The sequence below is a fragment of the Schistocerca gregaria genome, chromosome X (genome assembly GCF_023897955.1).
Source record: "Schistocerca gregaria isolate iqSchGreg1 chromosome X, iqSchGreg1.2, whole genome shotgun sequence".
NCBI classification, from domain to species: Eukaryota; Metazoa; Arthropoda; class Insecta; order Orthoptera; family Acrididae; genus Schistocerca; species Schistocerca gregaria.
The window spans coordinates 646,394,325-646,407,094 of record NC_064931.1 but is presented as its reverse complement, the minus strand read 5'-3'; the positions used below and the strand labels follow the sequence as shown (position 1 = coordinate 646,407,094).

The following is a 12,770-nucleotide window of genomic DNA, read 5'->3' as shown; positions in this document are numbered from 1 at the left end:
AAAAAAAGTGAAAATAGAAGGAAACAAAACCTAACTTTAAACACAAACCAAAAGAAATTTTATCAGACAATAGATAACACGTACATTAAAATAGACAACCCATCAAACATAATAGACATGGAACACTTCTGGAGCAACGTGTGGTCAAACACGGTACAACATAACAGGCATGCACGGTGGATACAAGCAGAAACACACACATACAAGATGATACCACAAATATCTGAAGTGATAATTTTGCAACATGAAGTCACCCAAGCAATTAATTCTACTCACAATTGGAAAGCCCCTGGAAAAGATAAAATAGCAAATTTCTGGCTAAAGAAGTTCACCTCAACACATTCACATCTAACTAAATTATTTAACACTTACGTAGCAGACCCATACTCAGTCGCTGATACTTACACAAGGAATAACTTATCTGAAACTTAAAGATCGAGCAGACACAGCAAACCCAGCAAAATATCGCCCCATAACATGCCTACCAACAATATACAAAATATTAACTTCAGTCATTACACAGAAATTAATTACACATACAACACAGAACAAAATTATAAATGAAGAACAAAAAGGCTGTTGCAAAGGAGCACGAGGATGTAAAGAGCAACTGATAATAGATGCAGAGGTGACATATCAAGCTAAAGCTAAACAAAGGTCACTACACTACGCATACATTGATTACCAAAAAGCTTTTGATAGTGTACCCCACTCATGGTTACTACAGATATTGGAAATATACAAAGTAGATCCTAAATTGATACAGTTCCTAAACATAGTAATGGAAAAATTGGAAAACCACACTTAATGTTGAAAAATAGTGTCATATATCAATTTAACTGTGAAGTGTAGTCTAGTATTCAATAAAAATTACTTGGCCTGCCATAATAATGTGTAACTTACTTTCAGAAGTCTACTCATGCAGTGTTAAATATACTACCAGCAGTTGAAGTAGGTTGCAGGTAAACAGGACAAGTTCTGAGAAGATAAAGCTCCACAATCTCTTTTTAATCTTAAGAGAGAAAAAGGTACATTTGGAAAATTGTCACCTTTCATAGTGTGCTGTGTAGAAAAGACATTGAAGTGAATGGTTGTCCATTGCTTGGGCTGACACTGGAGATCAGGCAGCCTGTTAGCTGCTCTCAGTACATATTAAAGGACTCTGGCAATACTTGGACAGCCCTATCAATGGGCTTTCCATGGTCTTTTGTATGTATTCATTTAGCCCTACCTACCACTGTGTTTTTTAATGTACCAAGTAGCTGAAGTTATGTCTCATGGCTTTGAATGGTAAAATTTTCCCTCAAGAAGTTAGAGGGGGGAAGAAAGTGTATGTGAAGACATTTTCAGCATTTGGAAACCTTACAAATGGTTGTTGTCGAGAATAATCAGTTCAAATGTATTGCCATTAATGGCCACAGGGTAGCCTTGAGCAAAGCAGTATTTACTGCCCAGCAATACTCACATAAAGACATAAGGAAAAATCTCAGTGGCTGCCCGCAGTTTGTGGCAGAAAAGTTTAAAACTTGTCTAATGTCCCATGTGCTGTACACCATAGTTCAGGCGACTTACAACATTTATAATAGTGACTTGACAGTGGAAGAACTGTATGTGCAAACACCTAACAGACAATACTCATTAGAAACTACATCATTTTATTTACTGGTGTTTTTCTTGACATCTACAAATCTGGAATAAGTTGTGAAGGCTTGATTTTCATTATTTAGTAACTGATGAAATTAATGAGGAGTTGAATACTGTGAAACTGGCCTAATGATATTTTAAGGGCTCCTCACCCTCCGTGGTTTCCCACACCCTGCGCGCGCCCGCACACACACACACACACACACACACACACACTAATACTACCATTGACACCTAATTTACAAGCAACTTCAGTAATCTACTGTGTCTTATGTTTACTTGTAATTGATAGATCCTTTGGTTTTGTCACTGCTGTTCTTATTTTAGTCTGTTTGCATTTACCACTTGTCGGTGCTCATCAGCATTGTAGATAAACTTGATGTAAACTGCTCACTATAAATTTTTGATTTTTTATTATGTTATAGGGACTTGCCATGATGTGATAACAGAACTGAGTAAGTACAAAGCGGAGGATCTTGCTCAACGCAAGGAGATGATGAAGAAAAAACAAGAGGAAGCAACAACAAGAAAGAAAAACATGAAGAGAACTAATGCTTCAGGTGGGGATATATTTTATGAACACACAGTGCGCCCCCCCCCCCCCCCCCCCCAAATTTTCAGTGAACTTTAAAAAATTATGGGAAAGTGTAAATGTGGGATACTAAGACAGTATTATGAAAAGGATAGTTGGTACTTGCTACATAGCAGGGGTGCTGAAACATAGATAGTCACAATAAAAAAACTCTCAGACAAAGCTCACACACACACACACACACACACACACACACACACACACCCACACACACACAAATGATGACGACGACAGTCTCTGGCTGCCAAGTGTGTGTGTGTGTGTGTGTGTGTGTGTAATTCTGATGAAGGCCTGTTATCTCCAACTCAGCATCTCTGCTATATAGTGAGTGTGAGTAGCAACTATCCTTTTCATAATATTTTTATTACTCTATCCTGGTTTTTCAATGTGGATATTACATTTGCATTTTAAGCACATTCTTTATAAAACATCAATAAGTAATTTTATTAATTGTACTGGCTTTTAATACGAAACCCTTGCTCTTATGTAAGTTTACATTTCATGAACACTTGATAGTTCATATGTTTTTTATATAAAAACTCTAGAGTTAGTGTTTGTATCAGTTTCTTCTGGTTAATTTTTCTCTGATTTTCCAGTTCATAAATACATCAATACGTCAAACTTTGCACACAAGACATATATCTAAGAAAATATGTGAAATATGGGGTAGCAGTTCACAGATGGTGGTGGTGACTGATTACATTACATGACATGACGGATCTGATGAGAGATAAAGTGAGGTGACATATTGGTTAGCACAATGAACTCTCATTCTGCAGAAAAATGCTTAAAATCCCTGTCTGGCCACCTAGATTTAAGTTTTTTGCGATTCCCCTAAATCACTCCAGGCAATTGCCTGGGTGGTTCCTTTTGAAAAGGGCATGGATGATCTCCTCCCCCGTCATTCCATAATCAGAGCTTCAGCTCCACCTCTAACGACCTCAATGTCGATGGAATGGTTAACACTTGTCTGTCATTTTTTCAATGAAAGAACTGTATTCCATAAACATGAGTATGACATTTGTTGTATGTAGATACCCAATGGCAACATGAAATACAATTCTGTATTACATGATACAGAGTGAAATATGCTATAAAATATTTTAGCTGTGCTATGAAGTCCCAATGTAACCAATACCTTGTAAGCTGTACACCACACACCACTTGACATCATCTCCCAGTAAATTTTAGTTACTGCATTTTTTCTCAAATTAATATACTAACATTGTCCATGTAGTTCACATTTTTTCATAATAGGTGCCATAGTTCAGAAGTAATGGCACAAATTGTTCAAACTTCCAGAGACTTAAATTGATTCTGAACTGTAGAGTCCAGGATGCGAGAAAGTTAACTGCATAATGTTTGTAAGCACTGCTGGTGAGCAGATGCCCACACCAACAGCATCTTATGTTAGTTACTATATGCACACTAAATCTTGACACTTCTCTGGGAATAGAGAAATACTTGGAAATTGGTTTACTTAATGGTCAGCATGAATTGCTTCAATCTGTTTCCAGGCTTAGATAGGAAACAATGGAATGCACCATGGCATTGTCTTAGGCATTTTGAATTCACTGTTTATTCCAGTGTGCTGCTTGTCCTGCAAGGAGGAGATGGGACTTGGTCCTGCCCCACTTCACCACTCCTTCCCCCCCTTTCTGCAGCTCATACGCCCTAGTGATCTTGTGCTTTTGTTCCCAGCATTGCCCATGAAGGGTGCATAGTTACAATATTTATATTGTATACTGCTTTGTTTGATCTTTTCTTGATCTTTGTTTCTTTAAGTGCAAGGAAATTTATAATTCTGATGGTGCAAAAATAGTTTATTAGTGGCATTAGGAATGACAGGAACTTAGCAAAACATAGTTATTAGAACTGAATTGAGTGTGAGTTCCCCAGCATTTCAAAGTGGTAATATTAGAGATCATATTTTGCAGAACTTTATGAGATGCGTTATTGAAATGATGACTTTAAAATTATTTAAAGGTGAGTAATAATGTTGGTAAGTGCCTTTAGGAGGATGTTGTTGCCTTCAATGAGACTGTACTTCCAAGGAAGTAAGATAACAGATTTATTTCTTGGGTTAGTGATGGGGTCTAAGAGAAGAATTTCCTGATATGTTGAGGAGAGGAATGAATGACTTCAACAGAACTGGAAATACATTGAAATAAATGTTGAAACATCATTGATTTTGTGTGTGAGGGCTGTTCAGTAATGAATGATCAAATTAAGAACACCACTTTAATCATCCTCCCCATCTTTAGAAGCGATGCACGTGTCCCAGTATTTCTGCCAGACTGCTAAGTCAGTCTCTCTCTCTCTCTCTCTCTCTCTCTCTCTCTCTCTCTCTCTCTCTCTCTCTCTCTCTCTCTCTCTCCGCCCCCTCCCTAATTCCCCCCCCCCCCCCAGCCCTAACTCTCCCCCCTTCTTCGCCTACCCCCCCCCCCCCTCTCATTTGCTAACCGCACCCCCTACCCCTTGTTTTCTCCCTTACTGTGTGTTCGTGAAAATAACTTGATTGTAATTCTTATTACAGGTGAAACAGGAGCTGCTGCAGGAACCAGACCAAATATAAGAACAATAGCGCGTCGTCCATTATTTACACAAAATTCAGCTGCAGAAAATCTGGCTGATTCCATTGTAGAGTCAGCTCTGCAGCCATCATTGTCAGTAAATGGAAGCCAGTCTAACTTTTCAGAACAGATAGATGGAGTGCAGAATTCCACAACAGAAAGTAACTCATCATCTACCATACAAGCATTGGGAGCAGAGTTAATAGCACCATTGCACTCTGTTATTATACAAAATTCGAATCTTGGAGTATCTGGTGCATACCAACATCAATCATCAGATCAGAGTTTTGCTCAACATGATCAACTGTTTCGAAATTCAGGCAGTGTGGGAGAAAGTTCCTCGCAATCAGCGACAGTGTCAGAAGATAGTGCACAGCCAAGTTCCCAAGCTTCTACATCCACACCTACAAGAGAACAGAATTCTTCTGCCTCTGATCAATGCAGTAGTGTCACTTTAACTAATACTGTAAGAAATGAAGCAAGGGGCACTCATGAAGTTATGGAGATAGATGGACAACAGCAAAATAGAGCTGCCCAACAACATACTACAGGTCAACCTGATACAAGTGTGCCTGCACTCACACTAAACACTAATTCTGATTCATCTGCCTCCAATACACTTTCTTTGTCTCGTGAAGAAGTGACAGTCCCTGGGCTTAGTGTAACACATACTACATTAAGCTCTCGGTTTAGACGTTCACCTTCTGGGAACTTAGATTCTAACAACTTCTTAGCACCTAATGCGGACTCTGATTACGAGAGTAATGTAGCAGATGATGGAGATCCCCAGTCGTCTAGGGGCATGTTACCACTGCGAAGAAGAGCACAGAGTGGAAGGCGGGTTTATCTGCGAAGTGATATTGAGTCACAGTCCTCTTCAGATGAATCTCAAAGGAATCGACCCTGGTACCCTCAAGACGGACTGACCACAGTGCACAGGTACAAATACTTTACTGTTAATTGTAAAATGAAAATAGCTGCACATGTTTTAAACTTTTGCTGTTTATTTAACATGTTGATACATAAGTGTGTACTTAATTGGTTTAGGGAACACATCTGACTCAATTATGTAAGTGTTTCTCAAGTTTTAAGCCATTTTTGTAATATGTGTGTCATTGAGGTTTTGTAATTCTTCTTCTGTCTTGAGTACATGCATGTATAGTTTTTTGGGGGAGAAGGGAGGGGAGAACAAACTTCATGTTGTTGCTTTTGTCATGGTCTTAATTCCAGAGGCTGGTTTGGTGCAGTTCTCCACGTTAGCCAATTCTGTAAAAGACCCCCCATCTCTGTATAGTTACTGCAACCTACATTTATTTAACCAGCTTACTATGGTCAAACTTTGGTTTGCCTCTTAAAATTTTTGCTGCCAGTACTTCCCTCCATTACCAAATTGACTAATCCTTGAAACCTTAGGATATATTTCTTACAATAATTGCTTCTTTAAGTCAGGTTGTGCCAAACAGTTCTTTTCTCCCAAGTTCCTCTTCATTTGCCATCTATTCTACTCCTCCTCCTCCTGCATGTGTTAGGTATTCACCTGTTACTCCCATATGGATGACATTATTACTGTTTCCACCTTTTCCTTGTGATTCCTAAAGATATTCTGCCCATTGAGTAATAATTCATCATGAATTCCATAATTTTGCTATCTTCCATTCCTGTGACATAGTCCTTGCAGTTGTTCCTGTAGTCCTTAATCTGCTTGTTTAAGCTTTTTCACTCTCAGCACTTCCATGATGTCAGCATTCATATTTGTGTCAGATAGTGTGTATCCAGCTACTATTCTTCAGAATTGCATGTCCTATATCTGTATTCTTTGTTCGTTTCTTTTTGTTATATTCCATTGGTACTAACACCATTTTGTAGATTAGTAAAATTTCCTTTCTTGCTTTACTTCTGAGGGTTCTACAGATTGTTTCTTGAAAGTAATTAAATCTTTCTTCTTTGTTCTGTATGTTCATTTCTATCATGAACAAATATTATTTTGTAAGATGAAAGATTTTACTTTATTTTCTGGGTCATTTATTATTATTTTGTTTCGAATTGGCTTATGTCCCCTGAAGGCCATAATTTGTGTCTTCTTTGAAGATCCTAGCAGAGTATACAACTTAACTGTTGCGGATAAAGTAAGAGCAGCTGTTCGGAGTGTGTTCTCACCATCAGCAATCACAATTTGATCACCAGCAAGAGTATTGCCATAAACTCCTTCCTAGATCTGCTATTTCCTATAATGGTAATTTCTGGTTCTGTTTATTGTCCATGTTTTCCTCCTATTGCCAGTCTGCATTTTATAGCCTTTCTACCCCAGCCATTGGCAGTTATCTCACTGTCCAAATAACAAAATTAGTGTACAAATTATATTGTGTGATTTCTTACTATTATTCCCCCAGCATCATCTGGCTTAATTTTACTAGAAGCCATTACTCTTCTTTTGCTTTGGTTGATGTTCGTTAGACCATCAGTGAGAGTGCACCGTGAGTTCCTGCTGCTAAAGGGGCAAGTAACCCGTTTGTGTATTGCATATTTTTACAAGCTTCAAACAGGAGTGACTTATTTTCAGTTATCTCTGCAGTTACTAGCATATTTTTGTAATTTCTTGTGCATTTGTGTGGTTACTAGGAACAACCTTTTATTTTATAAACAGTGTAGTGTACAGTACCACCTTTGCTATTGACCCTTGTATTGTACAGGCTTTTGTTTGTTTTGCATAGAACAGCTCAGTGTTGGTTAGACCATCGGTGAGCCACTCGTGTTCTGCTGCTAATAAGGCGAATACACCATTCATTTATTACATATTTTTAAGAGCTTCAAACTGGAGCGACTTCAGAAATGGATAGGATCTGTGCTTTCTGTGTACAGATGCAAGCTGAGTTGGTGACCCTTTGCTCACAGCTCTAGGCAATGTTGGCTTCTGTCACACAGTGTTTGAGATTGCTGCCAAGGATCATCACTGTGTGGGTTCAGATGTGGGGATGTCGAGCACGACCCACTTGTTCCCCGAGCACAACCCACTTGCCCCCGATTGGTCCACTGCTGTAGCCATCCCGGATACTGCTTGCACTGTGGTTGACCTCTCACCCGTGGTCGAGAGGGAGATGATTCCAAAGTATGTCAGACAGTGAAAGACTCTGAGGGGCTTACCATAGGGCTTCCCCAGTTTATTTGAGGAACAGGTTTTGGGCATTATCTGTGGCTGACAAAGTCTGTGAGCCAGATGCAGTCATCCACACTGTTCCAGAGGAAGCTTCTCGACCCACAAGGTATGGGCATTCACAGAGGGTGGGTTTGCTAATAGTTAGGAGCTCCGGCATTAAGCGTATAATGGGGCCCCTTAGGAACATGGCTGCCAAGGAGGGGAAGGAATCCAGTGTGCACTCCATATGCATACTGGGGGGGGGGGGGGGGGGGGGTCATTCTGGATGTGGAAAGGGTGCTTCTGGATGCCATGAAGAGTACAGGATGCAGCCAACTGCAGGTGGTGGCCCATGTCGGTAACAATGATGTGTGTTGCTTTGGATCATGGGAGATTCTCTCTAGTTTTGGGCAGCTGGCAGAAATAGTAAAGACTGTCAGTCTTGCTTGTGAGATTAAGGTGGAGCTCACCATATGCAGCATCATCGACAGAACTGAGTGTGATCCTTTGATGCAGAGCTTAGTGGAGGGTCTCAGTCGGTAGATAAGGCAGTTCTGTGACCATGTAGGCTGCAGATTCCTTGACTTGCACCATCAGGAGTCCATTACACATGGGTAGCAGGGGCAGTGTGGAAGGGACTGGGTGGTTTTTTTTAGGTTAGTGAGTCTCAGGAAACCACAGAAAGGGCATCCATCTAAAAGGGGGCAGGTAAAACTCAGTAAGGTAGTTGTAGAAATGATTGGTATTGTAGTTGTAAATTGTCATAGCTGTGTTGGGAAAGAACTAGAGCTCCAAGCCATAATAGAAAACACTGAAACTCAAATATTTACAGGTACAGAAAGCTGGTTAAAGCTGGAAATAAGTTCAGCCGAAATCTTTTCGAATGACCTAACAGTGTTCAGAAAGGATAGATCAAATACAGTTGGTGGTGGGGTATTTATTGCTGTCAGTAGTAGTTTACCTTCTAGTGAAATTGAATTGGATAGTTCCTGCGAAATAGTGCGAGTGGAGGGATATACTTGACAATCGGACTAAACTATTAATTTGGATTGTTTTACAAACCCCTGACTCAGAAGATATAATTGCTGAACAGTTCAAAGAAAACTTGAGTCTCATTTCAAATAGGTACCCCACTCATACAGTTATAGTCGGTGACGACTTTAATCTACCCGCAATGTGCTGGAAAAATTATACATTTAAAGCTTGCAGCAGGCATAACACGTCATCTGAAATTGTACTGAATGCTTTATCAGGAAATTATTTTGAACAATTAGTTCATGAGTCCACTCGAAGCATAAATGGCTGCAAAAGCATACTCAACCTCTTAAAAAAAATATCCTGGACAAATAGGGAGTATCATGATGAACAGTTGTAGGTTATCTTTTGCTTCCTGTATTTAACTGCTTCTACAGTAAGACATTCAACCAGGGTATTCCATTCTCATGGTTGTAGCTCTCTGACAAAGCAGGGATTGTGCTGCTGATGTCTGAGCTGTTAACCTCCCCACGGCTGTTAATGATAGGTGTCTGTCCAATATTGGGGCACTGGGATTCTGGGGAGTGGCTGCTATGCCTGATAGCCTTTGCTGTGATTGAGTGGCACCCATGAGGAGAACCTAGGGTCAGAGTGAGCGGCATCGAGGTGGATGATCCACAGTGAAACTGATCAAATCGCCCATACCAGTAGATGTGTTAGCACAGCCCTCTCAGTGGGTAAAAAGCTAGATTTTAATGCTGAGTCCCAACCATGGTGTTTCCATCTTTGGACATGCCATGGGATAAGTCAGGCAAAAATAATTGGAGGTGAACAGTTTGTCCAGTTCCTTCGACCTCCCTCACCCACTGCTCTGGTTGCAACCACCCATTGGCATAGTCACAGTTTCTTTGTCCTCAGCTCTCAGGATGAAACACATTAGGAGTCTACCACCACCCAGTGGCCGACACAGTTACAGGCTGTTGGTCACAGAAAATCAAAGTCCTCCTCTGCCCCAGAAATAAAGACAGGAAAATCCTCACATATGCTGAAACCTCACAAGGACAAGAAAGATAAATCAAACATTAAAAGGAATTCTGCTGCTTTGGTTGAACCAGCTTCCATCCTCACCCCCCCCCCCTCCTCCTCCTCCTACTCCTAGGTCAAGCGTATATACCAATGAAGAACTACAAATTCAGGTGTAGTAGGACTCTGCAGCAAAGTAATTCATACTGTTGTTTCCCCTCTTCTGCTTCCTCAGATTTCAGTGTAATGTTTCTTCACTGGAATTAAAACAGCTACCATTGCCACATGGCCAAACTCAATCACTTAATGGCTACTTTCTTTGCAGTTCTCACAGCACTTCAAGAGACACTGTTCTCAGAAACCCAATCCTCTACTACTGAAGATTACAGATCCTACTGCACAAATTGCTTTTATGCCAGGAGGGTGTCTGAATGAGTCTTCATGCTCATACAGTCTGACCTTGCTGTGACCAGGTGTCACTAACCATCTTGTTAGAAGCAGCAGTTGCTTATGTCTACCTGTTACTTAGGGTAATGGTATGTAATATCTGTCTAGCCCCAGACAGATCTATACCATATCATGAGCTGGTGGACCTAGTGAAACAGCTGCCTCCACCCTTCCTCCAGGGGGGGGGGGGGGGGGGGGGGGGGATTTCAGTGTTCACAAGCCAAACCACTTCCAGCAGGGGTCAAGTAATAGAGCAGTTAATTTGAGAACTGGTTATTCTGCTTCCTTAATACTGGAGCCACAACACATTTCACTATGGCACACGAGACATTCTCAGCCATAAACATTACAGTCTGTAGCTGTAGCATCTCAGCACTTATTCTGTATTGAACATTTAATAGCATTCAAGAGACTTCAGATAAAGGCACAGTTTTTGATAAAGAATATAAAGAGCAAGTGTTGGAAAAATTATCTTTCATCTATGAGGACCCAAGTATGGACTAAACTCCAAGCATGCGGCCATTCATCGTCTGCAGTTCCCAGCATCTACCCCAAAGGTGACATCGGTACTGATCTTGTTGTCATTGCAGAATATTTTTTCAGTATGTTCGGCTGCAGTATCTGCACGCAGTAACTACTATCTCACATTCCTGATCTGGAAATGCCAGGTGGATAGAAACTTCTTATTTTTCCATGCACAAGGCTTTGAATCATACAGTGTTCATTTTAATGAATAGGGGTTCTGAAGCACTTCAGCAGTGTGTGGAGAGAGAGCCAGCCCCTGGACCTGATAAAATCCACTATCAAATGCTTAAACACCTTTGCAGTTAAAACATAAAACACATCTTCAGGTGCTTCAGCTGTATTTGGTGAGAAGCGGAGGTTCCCTCCCAATGACAGGAAATAATAATAATAATTATTATTATTATACGTGTCCTAAAATTAGAAAAAGTCCCAAGAATGTTGGCTTATTATTGGTGAGAGTCCCTAACAAACAGGCTGTGCAAATTATTTGAAAGATTGGTCAACTGGCGCCTTCTATGGTGCATGGAAGCACGAGGACATATGTTGTAAAGTGGCTTATGGGCATTTCGGTCCTCCGCAGATCAACTGAATTCCTTGGAATCAGCAATGAGCAATGCTTGCACGTGTCCCCAATATCTGATCAGAGTGTTCTTTAACCTACAGGGGGCATATGATACAACCTCGTGCCATCAGAGTCCTGTCTACACTGCACAAGTAGGGATTCTGGGGCTGTTCACTCATTTTTATCCAACAATTCAGGGTCTGGATAGATTCAACCATCAGCAACTAATAAACAAAGGAAACTTTCATCACTCAGGAATCTGTTCTGATCATAACCATTTTTGCCCTCACAATAAATACTATTGTGACTGCAGTAGGACCCATGGTGTCATCGTCACTTTGTTTGTTACAGCACTCCATCATTGTGCACCACAGAGTGCCAACTTCAGGGAGCCCTACAGAAAGTACATAATTGAGCTCTGAATCATGGATATCAATTTTCTCACATGATAGCTAGTGTCGTGCACTTTTGTTGACTCAGAACTGTGCATCCTCGCCCAGAACTTTACCCCGGTAGCCATTTACTTGAAGTTAATGAAATTTTCAAACTTTTAGGCTTTTTATCTGAAAATAAGTTAACGTAGTTACCGCATGTATGCCAGTTCAAGGCAAATTGCATGAGGAAGTTAAACACCTTCATATTTCACACCAGCACCTCCTGGGGCATAGACTGCACAGTAGTTCTGAGTTTTTATAGAGCTTTGTTTTTATCTCAACTACATTATGAATGTGTTGCCTATGGGTCAGCAGCTTCATCAGCACTGAGCTTGTTACATCCAGTCAACCACAGTGGTGTGCAGTTGGCAATTGGAACCTTCTGTACAAGCTCTGTAGGACAGTCTTCTGTTGGAAGCTGCTGTGCCACCTCTGAGGATCAGAGGCCAGCAACTCTTGGAGAGCTGTGTGGTCACACACTGTCAGATACGTACCCATCCTCCTCACTCAGTTCTGTTTCACTATCAACTTCACAAATCACTGAAAACTGGGTATACCAGCTGGGATATGACTGGAAGCCCTATGCAGTGACATCCAGCAGCTCCTTTTGTATGTGCCCACTGTGTTTCCTCTTGACACTCCCTGTAGTGTGTACCTAGTCCCCTGGGTGGACATCTTCTGTGTCCTTAAGAAAAATGCTGATCTCACCATTCTCAGATACCTGTTCTGCTCAGTTCTATATGAGTACCTAAATTTGACAGGCATCTCCACTGATGGTTCGAAAGTCAATGACAGGATTGTTTTGCTTGTGCACAAACAACGGCACAAGAAATATTCTCTGCAGAGTGCATGTAGTGTGTAC

At 40.8% G+C, this 12,770-nt stretch overlaps 1 protein-coding gene across 3 annotated transcripts in view; it reads left to right on the top strand.

Annotated features, from left to right (window-relative positions):
• LOC126299422 (E3 ubiquitin-protein ligase HUWE1) overlaps positions 1 to 12,770 on the top strand; it is a 378,230-nt gene that overhangs the window by 295,491 nt on the left and 69,969 nt on the right. For all 3 annotated transcript variants that reach the window (XM_049991320.1, XM_049991321.1, XM_049991322.1), the window contains exons 41-42: positions 2,070 to 2,204; positions 4,773 to 5,748. In XM_049991320.1, coding sequence (XP_049847277.1) covers positions 2,070 to 2,204; positions 4,773 to 5,748 — 1,111 coding nt within the window. The remainder of the gene's footprint in view (positions 1 to 2,069; positions 2,205 to 4,772; positions 5,749 to 12,770) is intronic.